Source organism: Amblyomma maculatum, chromosome 9, assembly GCF_055883805.1.
Source record: "Amblyomma maculatum isolate TAMU_Amacu chromosome 9, ASM5588380v1, whole genome shotgun sequence".
NCBI lineage: Eukaryota > Metazoa > Arthropoda > Arachnida > Ixodida > Ixodidae > Amblyomma > Amblyomma maculatum.
In genome coordinates, this window is record NC_139352.1 from 98,812,788 (window position 1) to 98,825,447 (window position 12,660).

The following is a 12,660-nucleotide window of genomic DNA, read 5'->3' on the forward strand; positions in this document are numbered from 1 at the left end:
CTGACGCAAGAACAGATGTGCAAGGCCAAGCCCGCCCCTTTTAACAGAAATAAACAAATTCGTCCAGGCGGTTTTTTCCCATGTGCATGCCCAAATAAATACAGCAAAAACGCGGTACATTTTCTGAATTGAGGTTCGTGAGACACACAACATATTTATGAGGTACCACAGCCTCGAAATAAGAAAAAGATTGCAAATAGAAGCGCGCGAAAACATTGAGAGTTGCCTTCCTTGCCAGGCATCCGCTTTTTTTTTTTTCGCTCTGGATGTTTCTTCCATCCAGTGCACGTTAGGATCTTGATAACATTCTAAAGGCACGCCTAGATATCGTGTTGGGAGACCAGACCATCGCAGCTTACAGAAGAAATCAGGTGTCACGTCCCAATCACCCTGCCAAAACACAGAGCTTTTCTCCCAATTGATCTTACATCCAGTTTGATCACAAAATGTTTGGACGACACTCGTGACTTCACAGATGCTCTTTCCAGTTGCACAAAACACTGCTATGTCATCAACATATGCTAGCATTTTCACGTGTGCTGATTGCAGCTTGAACCCTAAAATGCCATCGCTATCAATGATAGCCAAGGAAAGTGGCTCTAAATACAGTGCAAAAAGCAGGGGTGAGAGCGGGCAGCCCTGCCTTACCGATGAACGTACTGCGATGCTGTCAGTCAGTTCACCATTCACTATAATACGGGCCGTGCAGTTCGCATACGCCATTTTAACACCCTCCACTATGACGTCACCAAGGTTAAAATGCTCCAAAATGGAAAACAGAATTTCGTGAGAAGCACGGCCAAAGGCTTTCGCCAAATCTAACTGCATCATGGCTATCTGACCACCGAGTGCATCAACACATTCTAGTACGGTTCTTGCGACACGTATATTCGTGGCAATGGATCGACCCTTGATGCCGCACGTTTGATGAGACCCAACCAATTTCTTTATTACGCTTTGCAGTCGTTTTGCTAAAACCTTCATGTACACCTTGTAGTCAACATTGGTGAGGCTAATTGGTCGATATGACCCCACCTACAGTCGTTTCTCCGGATCATATGTCTTGGGTATTAGAACAATGTGCGATGTAGAGAAAGACAATGGGACAGTATTACGTTCATAAGCTTCAGTGATTACACAGCGTAAACTGAGCCGCATACTGCTGAAAAGTTTTAAAGAAGGCCGCGCTTAGACCATCCGGCCCAGGGGCCTTCCCAGTTGTCAGGTCATCTATTGCAGATACTATCTCCTGCAACGTTATCGGTGTTTCTAGGCGCGCTTTACTTTCGTTATCCAGTGCAGGCATCAGTTTTAGAAAATCTGTTTGAAAGCCGCCTACAGTCTGAAGCTTAGCGCTAAGCAGTTCTTCGAAGTGCTCTGCTACCGCACGCTGAATATCTTTAGCATCTTCAGTGATATGGCCGGCATACCTTATACTCCTTATTTCTTTCTGGCAGGCGTATCTTTTCTCGTCTGCTAGCATCATTTTGTCGGCACTTCCCCTGCCCAAAGTTTTTCAGCACTTGCACGTATGACAGCCGCTGTGTATCTTTCGTTGTCGATTGTTTCCAACTCACTTTTTATCTCTCGTATTTTACTGGCGAAATGCCCTGGCACAGAACTTTCCATGCTAAAAAAAAAAAAAAAACCCGAGTTGTTCATTCAGTTCTTTTTCTTTTTCTTTCTCTTTATGCCGGACCTTACAGCTCTTTTCAATGGATTTCAATTTGACCCACTCTTTGAAGCTGTCCATTCCGCTGCAAAACTTACTGGTCGCATAGCAAGGCGATTTTCAAACTCGGTCTTAACTTCCGTAAGGAACTCTTCATCGGCAAGAAGTTTGGCATTCAGTTTCCATAGGTGCCAGTTAAAGCGCGATATCTTTCTTTTCCTACCAAACACTGCACTCACGAGACAATGATCACTGAAAGACACAGGTTTGACCTCATATGCAGTACATAGGGAAACAAGATCAACCGAGGCATACACCCTGTCCAATCTAGCATGGCTATCTCGCTGAAAGTGCGTGAACTCTGGCTGGTTTCCAGTGGAGAACACACTACCAACATCCTCAAGGCCATACTCATGCACAACTGCATTCAACAGCTCGGAGCTTCTGTCTCTTCGAGGTTTACACTTCGCCGCTCGGTCCACAGCTGCGCACACACAGTTGTAGGCACCAAGTACAAGCAAGATTTTATCGGCCTTCAACCACAATTCAATAGACTCAAAAAACGATTCACGTCCGCATTTTGAATTGGGAGCATACACACACACAACACGCCAGCATAAATTACAGTAGGTAAAATCAGTAACCAAAAGCCGACCACTTGGACAGGCAAAAACGGACTCTACGCTTACTACCAGCGTGTTACGTGTAAATAAAAGGCATCCACCCGATACACCAACAGAATGGTATACACACACATAAAAGTTTGCTTGAAAAGAAGCCACCATACGGTCAGTGCTTTCGCGGCTCTCAATCTTTGACTCTTGCACAGCTGCTATATCTATATAATTATCCACAAGGAGGCGACTGAGCTGGCATTGTCGCCTTTTCGCTCCCAGCTCTCTGACATTCAAAGTAGCTACGTGTAACGGCGAATTAAGATTAACAGTCATGTATTAGAAAGAGACGCCCGTACCCGCATGGTGCGTGCCTACCTTCATGGTTGCGTGGCCTCCGCTTCTGAAGAACAGCGGCGTATGTGTGCATGTAATGTCCTCCCAGGAGAGCGTCGGGCTGCATTCAAACGAAGTCCAAGCACCGTCTTTCATTTTTTTTCCTAACACAAGCACCGCTTGGTTGCAGAAGGTTCCTGACGCTGGTCGGTAGGCAGCCTACCCACAAAACGCTCAGGACAGCACAGAACTACGGAGGCGGTTTCCCCGCCTGCCGTGTGTCAGCCGAGAAGTTCGGCTTTGGTCTTAAAGTTGCTCTTCGGACGCCCGCAGATTTCGGCGGCGGCTCACCACAAACACCGCCTGGCAGCTGATTCTCCTCGACGCTTTCCTCGTGCGGACGTTTCGCGGCAATTAGGGCTGCTGTCTCCGGCCCAACCTCCATGGCGTCAGTACAGGAAGGCTCTGTACTGAGATGGTCCTTAACGTCAGAAAATTTGATTACGTCTTCAGACGCTTTCTTTGTCGCGCTTTCATGGTCCTGGGATGGAACGTTCAAGACATGCAGAGTTTCATTCTTTTTATTTGAGACCGTCACATTATTCTTTGTTAAAACCGCCATGGAAGGGGCGTCCTGTTTTGTTGACTGACCTCTAATGTCACCAGTCTCCTCTGCATCCGCCTCGTTCATAATTAACTCGGACGAGTCTTCGCTGGTCCCAGGTCCGGCAATGCTAGCGTAGGTACGAGCACACTGCCTGTCTTCATGCCCGAACCGTCGACAGGTTCCGCAGCGAGAAACCCGGCACTCTTTGCGGATGTGGCAGGTACTCCGGCAGCGTAGGCACAACGGGGGTCTGCCTGGCACAATAACGAGCGCCAGCTCACCGCTAACATTCAGCTGATTCGGCAGGTCATCCAGCTTCATGCCAGCTTTCAGCTTCAGCGTGACGAGCCTAGTAGTAAAGCCCTTTTCAAACATACTTTTAACACGACAGCGCTCAAGGGAAACTTCCGACACCTTTCCGTACGGCGCAAATGCAGCACGAACATCTTCGTCTGGCACGTTGTGTAGTAGCCAGGAAAGTTTGAGTCGCACGTCCTGGTTCGCCGGGTCAATCACCAAGCAGCGACCGTTTTTCACAGACAGCTCACCTGCACTTACAATCTTGTTGACGGCTTCAGTATCCTTGAGAGTGACGGCCCAGACGTGGCTCATCCGATACGCCCCCATAGCGATAACATCGGGGATTAGCGAGTGTTGTGCTAAAGCATCCCGGAAATCTTCCACCCGATATGAGCGGGCCCTGATATCGGCGTGCAAAAAAACGGTATTCAAAACAAACCGACATGTTGGCAGTGCAGGCAAAACGACCTGGTAAGTATTGTCCTGTTCAGCAGTCCTGTTACCGCGGCCTGACGTGGCCACTGAAGCCGCTCCTGAGGAGCCCTGCATCCTGCGTCCGTTCACTGGCGTGGCCGGAAGCAGAATCCCCACAGCATACACTCTGAACACACAAAAAACAAAACAAAAAGGGGCTTTTAGCATTACTATACTAACGAGGCGGCGCAGGGAAGACGGCAAGCCCTGTTCTGAAATGTCGCTGAATGCAAAAAAGAAACAAAAACTAAGCTCCCCGTCGGGGAATCGAACCCCGGTCTCCCTCGTGACAGGCGGGGATACTGGCCACTATACTATTTTTTTTTCTTTATTTCCTGGCTTTGGTGTTGTGTTCTTGTGAAATGGTATGTACTGGCCACTATACTAACGAGGAGGCGCAGGGAAGACGGCAAGCGCTGTTCTAAAATGGCGCAGAATGCAAGAAAGAAACAAAAACTAAGCTCCCTGTCGGGGAATCGATCCCGGGTCTCCCGCGTGACAGGGGGGGATACTGGCCACTATACTAACGAGGCGGCGCAGGGAAGACGGCAAGCGCTGTTCTAAAATGGCGCAGAATGCAAGAAAGAAACAAAAACTAAGCTCCTTGTCGGGGAATCGATCCCGGGTCTCCCGCGTGACAGGGGGGGATACTGGCCACTATACTAACGAGGAGAAGCAGGGAAGACGGCAAGCGCTGTTCTAAAATGGCGCAGAATGCAAGAAAGAAACAAAAACTAATGTCCCCGTCGGGGAATCGATCCCGGGTCTCCCGCCTGACAGGGGGGGATACTGGCCACTATACTAACGAGGAGGCGCAGGGAAGACGGCAAGCGCTGTTCTAAAATGGCGCAGAATGCAAGAAAGAAACAAAAACTAAGGTCCCCATCGGGGAATCGATCCCGGGTCTCCCGCCTGACAGGGGGCGATACTGGCCACTACACTAACGAGGCTTTTTTTTTTCTTTATTACCGACTTGGCAACTACAAAGAACGATGAAAAGTCGCATGGAATTAAAAACACAAGTCACTTTCTTACAGGTTTCTTGTGATAAAATGGATTAGGTGACATGAGCTTGTCCAAGACTGGCAGCCAATCCGGGGGTTCAGATTGCCCTCCGAAAACATCACGCGTGTACATTACACTTTCAACAAAGTATTGATGGGCTGGGTGTACGACAACATGCTCATGGCGGACATCCATCCGCGTTCTCCATATGCTGTGCATACACAAGACCATCAATAAATCACTGGGCACTTCTCCTGGCTGGGCGCATGGAAGGTAGCGTATGCCAAACGGCGTTATTGGTAAGTCCTTTTTAATAGTGCGCTGTAGCACGTCCCACAAAAAAACCGCATCGTGACAATCAAGGAAAATATGCTCTATGGTTTCCAGCTTTTTGCAAATTAAACAGTCAGCAGACCAAGGCACGAAAAGGCTTTGCTTTCCAGCCATGGCTTCACCGGAAGAGTGCCGGTATGCAATTGAAAAGAGAAAGATTTAGCGGACGATCTGATGGGCATTCTTTTCACTCTCTTTAACATGTCCCGCTCCGGACCCAAAGCATATACAGCGCGATAAAGAGGCACAGGTAAAAAGGTTTCCAATAAATCTTTGTACAGCCGTTTTCGCGTAACAGTACACATACACTCATTTGAAAATCTCGCCTTCACTATTTGGAAGGACGCGACAACTTCGCGAAGAAAAGCACTTAGAGCCATTGTCCCTGTAGACATAGTCGAAACTACATATTCCGGCAGTGAATCACGCAATCGCACTTGGATTACCGTTCTGAGAAAAACATCGCTTTGTTCTCGCAAAAAAAAAGAACCTTATTACAATCTGCTTTAAGTATAAATGTGACAAGCCCAGTCCACCGTTATGCACCGTATGAAACAGATTGCATCGACTGGTACGCTCCCATGTTGAAGCCCACACAAACGTGGCAAATACCCTATGCAGTTTTTGAACAGAGATTCTTGACATAGATAACACTTGCAGAATGTAAAAAATTTTTGCAACTAGGAACATATTGCAAACGGTAGCTCTTGCGAACATAGAAAAGTTATGTCCTCCCCATTTGTTTGTTTGGGTTTTCACTTGCTCAGCTTCACCGGCCCAACATTCCTTGCTTTCACGGTAATGCTTTAGTGGCACACCAAGGTAATTGCCTGGCGTTGTTGTCCATTGCAAACTGGAGAACAGTTCAGGCGCGTATTGCCAGTTTCCGTGCCAAAGTCCTAAACACTTTGCCCAACTAATTTCACTTCCACTTGAAATGCAAAAAGCAGTGGCTTCTTTTACAACTTCTTGCACGCTCTCATGGTCAGTACAAAAAACCGCAATACCGTCCGCGTATGTCAAAACCCGAACTTCACTTTGAAAAAATCTATAACCGCGTATGTTTGGCCTTGTAAGCAATCTTAGACCGAAAGGCTCCAGATAAAGCGCAAACAAAAGGGGAGACAGAGGACAGCCCTGCCTTACTGACGACTGAACAGGTATACGATCAGTTAACTGGTTATTCACTACCAGTCTCGCTGAACAGCACTTGTAAACCATTTTCTCGCCCTTTGTAATCACGGAACCAGCATTGACATACTCTAAAACAGAGAACAAAATTTCATGTACCACTTTATCAAATGCTTTGTGGAGGTCTAATTGCATCATGGCTACGTGGTCATGCATCGCGTCACAACATTCGAGTACACTCCTTGCTGCGTGTATGTTAGTAAAAATGGTCCTTCCTTTTATACCGCATGTCTGAAGTGGGCCTACAAGAGAAGTAATTACACGCTGGAGTCGTCGCCCTAATACTTTGATGTAAATTTTATAGTCAACATTCGTTAGACTTATAGGACGGTAAGACGCTACAGACTGAAGCTTAACATGGTCATCTGTTTTCGGGATTAGTACAATGTGTGACATTCGAAAAGACGGAGGAGGTACGTTCTTTTCGTAGCATTCACTAATAACTCTTTCCAGTAAGACAGCCATGTCAGTTGGAAAGGCCTTGTAAATGGCAGCACCAAGACCATCTGGTCCGGGTGACTTATTGGAATTTAATTCCCCGATAGCGGCCTCAATTTCCTCGGAAGTAATACTTGCTTCAAGTGTCTGCGCCACTTCGTCTTCTACTCTTGGCATCAGCGATAGAAAGTCTTTCCTGAAGCGTTCAATGTCCGGTGTTTTCAGGCTAAACAATTCGCTGTAAAATTCTACAAACGCCCGTTCAATCGTTTTTTTTTTCCGAGGTAACTACGTTCTGATAGCAGATTTCTTTTATCTCTTTTGACACTGCGTACCTTTTTTCGTCACTAAGTGCCCTTTTCGTGGGCGTCTCTCCGAGCCACAATTTTTCGCTGCGTGCCCTTATCACCGCACCGCGATACTTCGCTTCGTCTATCACCTCAAGTTTGGTTTTTATCTTTTTAATATCTTGGGCGAACAAGCCAGGCTTAACGCTCTCCATGCTAAGCATGTATTCAAGTGTGCTACGAAGTTCTTTTTCTTGTTCTCTTTCTTTACGTCGGAGAGTGCATGCTCGGTCAATAGCTGCTATCTTCATCTCGCACTTAAACTGCTCCCATGCTTGTATAAAATTAGAGTCATTTTGTAACATATGCTTAATACATTCTTTAACTTTAGTGGTAAACTCTTCATCCAGCAGCAGTTTTTCATTAAATTTCCATAGCTCCCAATTGAACTTTGTTGCCTTACTTTTCATGCCTAGAGTAATCATTACGAGGGAGTGGTCACTAAAGCTCATGGGAAGTGTTTCATATTCCGAGCACAAGGGCACATAATCAGTGGGAACATATATTCGGTCCAACCTTGCATGACAGCTACGTTGAAAGTGCGTGAACTTTGCTTGGCCTTCATGCGTCATTATACAGCCAGCATCTTCAAGCCCTGCCTCAATAACAATGTCAATAAGTAACTCTGCACTCTTGTCACGAAGGACACGGTCTGTTGTTCTATCTTCCGGTCTACAGACACAGTTGAAGTCTCCAAGCAGGAGAACACGCCTCTCATGTATTAGGAAGGATTTCATATAGTGAAAAAACTCTTCCCGCTCAAACGTTCTAGTCGGCGCATAAACGCAAATCACTCTCCAGTCCAATCCAGAAAAACTGAAATCACATATCAAAAGCCGACCACTCTCACACGAGAACACAGACTGCACACACTCTATGCAATTTCGAATGAAGATGACACATCCCCCCGATCTTCCAACCGCATGACAAACGCAAACACTATATCTAGAACGATATATTTCAGTCATTTTCTCTGTTTGTTGTTCGCTTTCCATTTTGCTCTCTTGAACTGCTAGCACATCAATTTCATTTTCTAGCAGAATGCGGTTCAGCTGCAGTTGTCTCCGACGCGTTGACAGCCCCCTCACATTTAGCGTGGCTACTCGCAAGCTAGTGGTTAAATTGGTCGCCATCTCAAGAAATTATAAATCGCGAAACATATATCACTCACATCGCTTTTGCACAAAGACAGCATTGCGGTTGATCTGTTGCACGGGATGACCATTCTTCCTTTTTGGCGAGTCCGTCCGTCGTTCCAAGCGCTGCTCCCGATCATGGACCGGGCTTGTAACGTCTCGACCGGAAAGGGTACCCCCGCTATGGCGGAGGCACAGGTGACACAGTTCTCCGGTCTGGGGGCACGTTTGGCCTTGGCTTGAAGGACGCCCGGCGAAGGGGGGCTGCCTTCAGTGGAGGCTGTCCGCTTTCCGCTCCTCCTTGGGTTGATTCCTCGTTGACACTGTCTTCGTGCACCCGCTTCACAGGCAAGGTAGAAGCAGCTGGCATCTGAGCTTCAGTGTCCCCCTGTACCTCACTGTGTTGCGTAGCCGAAGCTGGGCTTGCAGCACTGGCATTGCCGTCTTCTTTCGTGGGTGTCTCGGTCCCAGCAACATTCAGCAACGGAACAATCACATCTGACTCACAGTGCTCTTTAAGGGCAGGGGTCTTCTCAGAGGATTTTTCTTTCTGCACTGCATCCTCAGTGATTCCACTGCTAGCTTCCTCGGCGTCCACTGCGTCCATCAAGTGCTCTCCTGCCACTTCACTCGGCACGGGGCCTGCAACGTTGGCATACGTGCGCACACACTGCGACTCGTCATGGCCGTAGCGACGACACAGCCCGCAGCGCGGCACACGACAATCCCGACGTATATGTCCTTTCCCCCGGCACCGGAGGCAAAGCGGGGCTCTGCCTGGGACGTGGACGAGTGCGACGTCCTCGGCGACCCGAAGCTGATGCGGCAGGTCCTCAATGGTTACGCCCACTTTTAGCTTCAGCGTGACCGTTCGAGTCGTTGAAGCCTTGTCGACACACCCTTGCACTTTCCACTTTTCTCTTGATATTTCGGTAACTTTTCCAAATGCCGCCAACGCCGCTCGCACGTCATCGTCGTGCACGCCGTGAAGCAGCCAGAAAAGTTTTAACCTGATGCCTTGGTTACAGGGGTCAATGACCACGCATCGGTGCTCCTTCACTTCGAAAGCTTCGGCTTGCAAGATCTTCGTTTTGCCCTCTTCACCTTTAAACGTTACCGCCCATACGTGATTCATTTGATATGCCCCGAGGGCAACCACTTCCGGCAAAAGTGAAAGACGAGCGAGGGAGTCTCGAAAGTGCTCCACCCGGTACGGCCTGGCTTTTATGTCGCCATGCAAAAACAGTATGCAAAACACTCGAACCTTTAGGCAGATGCGGTAGAACCAGTTCATAATCCTTGGCAGGCCTTTCCGTACTCCTGATACCGCGGCCCAGCTGGGCCGCTGAATCCGCTCCTTGGGAGCCCATGATGAACACGTCCGTCACGCTCGGTGGCCGGAAGTAGAATGACTATACTAACGAGGCGGCGCAGGGAAGACGGCAATCGCTGTTCTAAAATGGCGCAGAATGCAAGAAAGAAACAAAAACTAAGGTCCCCGTCGGGGAATCGATCCCGGGTCTCCCGCCTGACAGGGGGGGATACTGGCCACTATACTAACGAGGCGGCGCAGGGAAGACGGCAACCGCTGTTCTAAAATGGCGCAGAATGCAAGAAAGGAACAAAAACTAAGGTCCCCGTCGGGGAATCGATCCCGGGTCTGCCGCCTGACAGGGGGGGGATACTGGCCACTATACTAACGAGGCGGTGCAGGGAAGGCGGCAAGCGCTGTTCTAAAATGGCGCAGAATGCAAGAAAGAAACAAAAACTAAGCTCCCTGTCGGGGAATCGATCCCGGGTCTCCCGCGTGACGGGGGGGGATACTGGCCACTATACTAACGAGGCGGCGCAGGGAAGACGGCAAGCGCTGTTCTAAAATGGCGCAGAATGCAAGAAAGAAACAAAAACTAATGTCCCCGTTGGGCAATCGATCCCGGGTCTCCCGCCTGACAGGGGGGGATACTGGCCACTATACTAACGAGGAGGCGCAGGGAAGACGGCAAGCGCTGTTCTAAAATGTCGCAGAATGCAAGAAAGAAACAAAAACTAAGGAATCGATTCGGGTCTCCCGTGTGACAGGGGGGGGGGGGGGGGGGGGGATACTGGCCACTATACTAACGAGGATTTTTTTCTTTATTGCCTTTTTTGAGTTCACATCAATTAAAAGAAGATCCACAATAATGGTAAAACTCGCAACAACCAGACTTCGGCTGTGACGAAAGGTTTAAAATTTCTTGAGGACAGCCAGTTCATCGAGCACTCTGACCCAGCCAGGTGGATCAGAAAGCACCCGATACGTTTCTCTAAGGAGCAGCACACTCTCGATAAAGTTCTCGCGTACAGAACTCGTGTTGACATCTGCATGTTGCACTTGCATCCTTGTTTTCCACAGGCTGTGGAGGCCCAAGACCATGACTAAATCCAAAGGAATACCCTCACTCTCGACTGGAAGGAACCGTATGCCATACGGATCTAACGGAAGGTCTTTCTTTAGTGTTCTTTAGAGAACATCCAATGAAAGACTAGGTCCCAGCAATCCAGAAAGACGTGCACGATTGTCTGTTTTTTTGCAAAGGAGACAGTCTGTTGTCCAGGGATCGAATAAGCCTCTTTCATGTAACCAGGTTTTAACAGGTAATGTGTTGGAATGTAGCTTAAAGAAAAACGTTTTAACTGAAGGGCTAACTGGCATCTTTTTCACACGCCTTAAGACATCCTGTCTGGGGCCTCCACTGTGTGGTGCACGGTAAATCGGCAACGGTATCGTCACATCCAGAAGATCTTTGTACAGCTTCTTCTTACACACTTTGCTCAAGTACTCCATTGAAAAACGCGCATGCAAAATTCTGAAAGACAAGACAACTTCGCGCATGTACGCTTTTAAAGCGCCACTCATATTCTCACCAGAACAGACAACGTATTCTGGAAGCATTTTACACAGTCGTACTTGCATGACCGTCCTCAAGAATTTGTCGTTTTGATCATGAAGGGAAAAAAAAAACCGCGAGACAACCTGTCGCAAAAAGAGATGCACAAGGCCCAAGCCCCCCACCTTAACAGGAAGAAAGAGGTTGGTTCTGCTGCACTTTTCCCATGTTGATGCCCACATGAAAACGGCAAAGACACGATGAATTTTTTTAATGGTAACACGCGTCGCCGAAAGCATATTTATTACGTACCATATCTATGCCACACGGAAAACATTGCACACATAAGCGCGTGAGAACATTGACAACGGCTTGCCCTGCCATGAATCAGCTTTCTCTCTCGCCCTCTCAGCTTGGCCAGCCCAGAAAGGGGTGGGATCTTGGTACGATTCAAGCGGCACGGCTAAATACTGGGTCGGCAATTTTGCAAACGAGAAAAGTATTCAGGCGTAACATCCCAGTCTCCATGCCAGAAACCGGCACTTTTTTCCAAATTTACTTCACAGCCTGTCTGTCGGCAGAAGTTTTCGACAAGGACAGTAACTTCTTGAATGCTTTCGCTGCTTGAACAGAATACAGCGATGTCATCTGCATATGCCAGCATTTTGACCTGTGCTGACTGCAGCATAAAACCAGTTATACGTTCATTGTTTATGATAGACCGGCAGAGAGGCTCGAGGTAGGCCGCAAACAGCAGGGGTGACAGGGAGCAGCCTTGCTTCACTGACGACAGCACACGAATGCTGTCAGTGAGCTCTCCATTCACAATTATCCGTGTCGTGCAGTTCGCATACACCATTCGAACACCTTCCTCAATCACTCGCCCTATGTTTGAATGTGCCAATACTTCAAACAAGGCATCGTGCGAAACGCGATCGAATGCTTTGGCGAGATCCAGCTGTATCATTGCCACTCGAGATCCAATCGCGTCACAACACTCCAAAACAGTTCGTACCACGTGCACATTAGTTGCGATGCTTCGACCTTTAATGCCGCACGTCTGGTGTGGCCCAACAAGACTCGGTATTACACTTTGAAGCCTTTTCGCCAGCACTTTCATGTATATTTTGTAATCCACGTTGGTGAGGTTTATCGGCCGATAAGAACCCACTAACAGGCGTTTTCCTGGCTCATCATACTTCGGAATCAAAACAATGTGCGAGGTAGAAAACGAAGGTGGAACCTGCTTACGCTCGTATGACTCGTCTAGCACTTTAAGCAAAACCTGGCCTGTGTAATCTTTAAATGCTTTGTAGAAAGCAGCGCCAAGCCCGTCAGGT

At 48.1% G+C, this 12,660-nt stretch overlaps 1 protein-coding gene across 1 annotated transcript; it reads right to left on the reverse strand.

The window, feature by feature from the left end:
- Positions 1-6,521: 6,521 nt before the first annotated feature.
- On the reverse strand, positions 6,522-9,588 carry LOC146179958 (uncharacterized). Its single transcript, XM_084580299.1, has 2 exons — positions 8,961-9,588; positions 6,522-6,571 (listed from the first exon to the last, which is right to left on the reverse strand). Exons 1-2 carry the CDS (start codon positions 9,586-9,588, stop codon positions 6,522-6,524), a joined length of 678 nt encoding a protein of 225 aa, XP_084436425.1.
- Between the last annotated feature and the right edge of the window lie 3,072 nt (positions 9,589-12,660).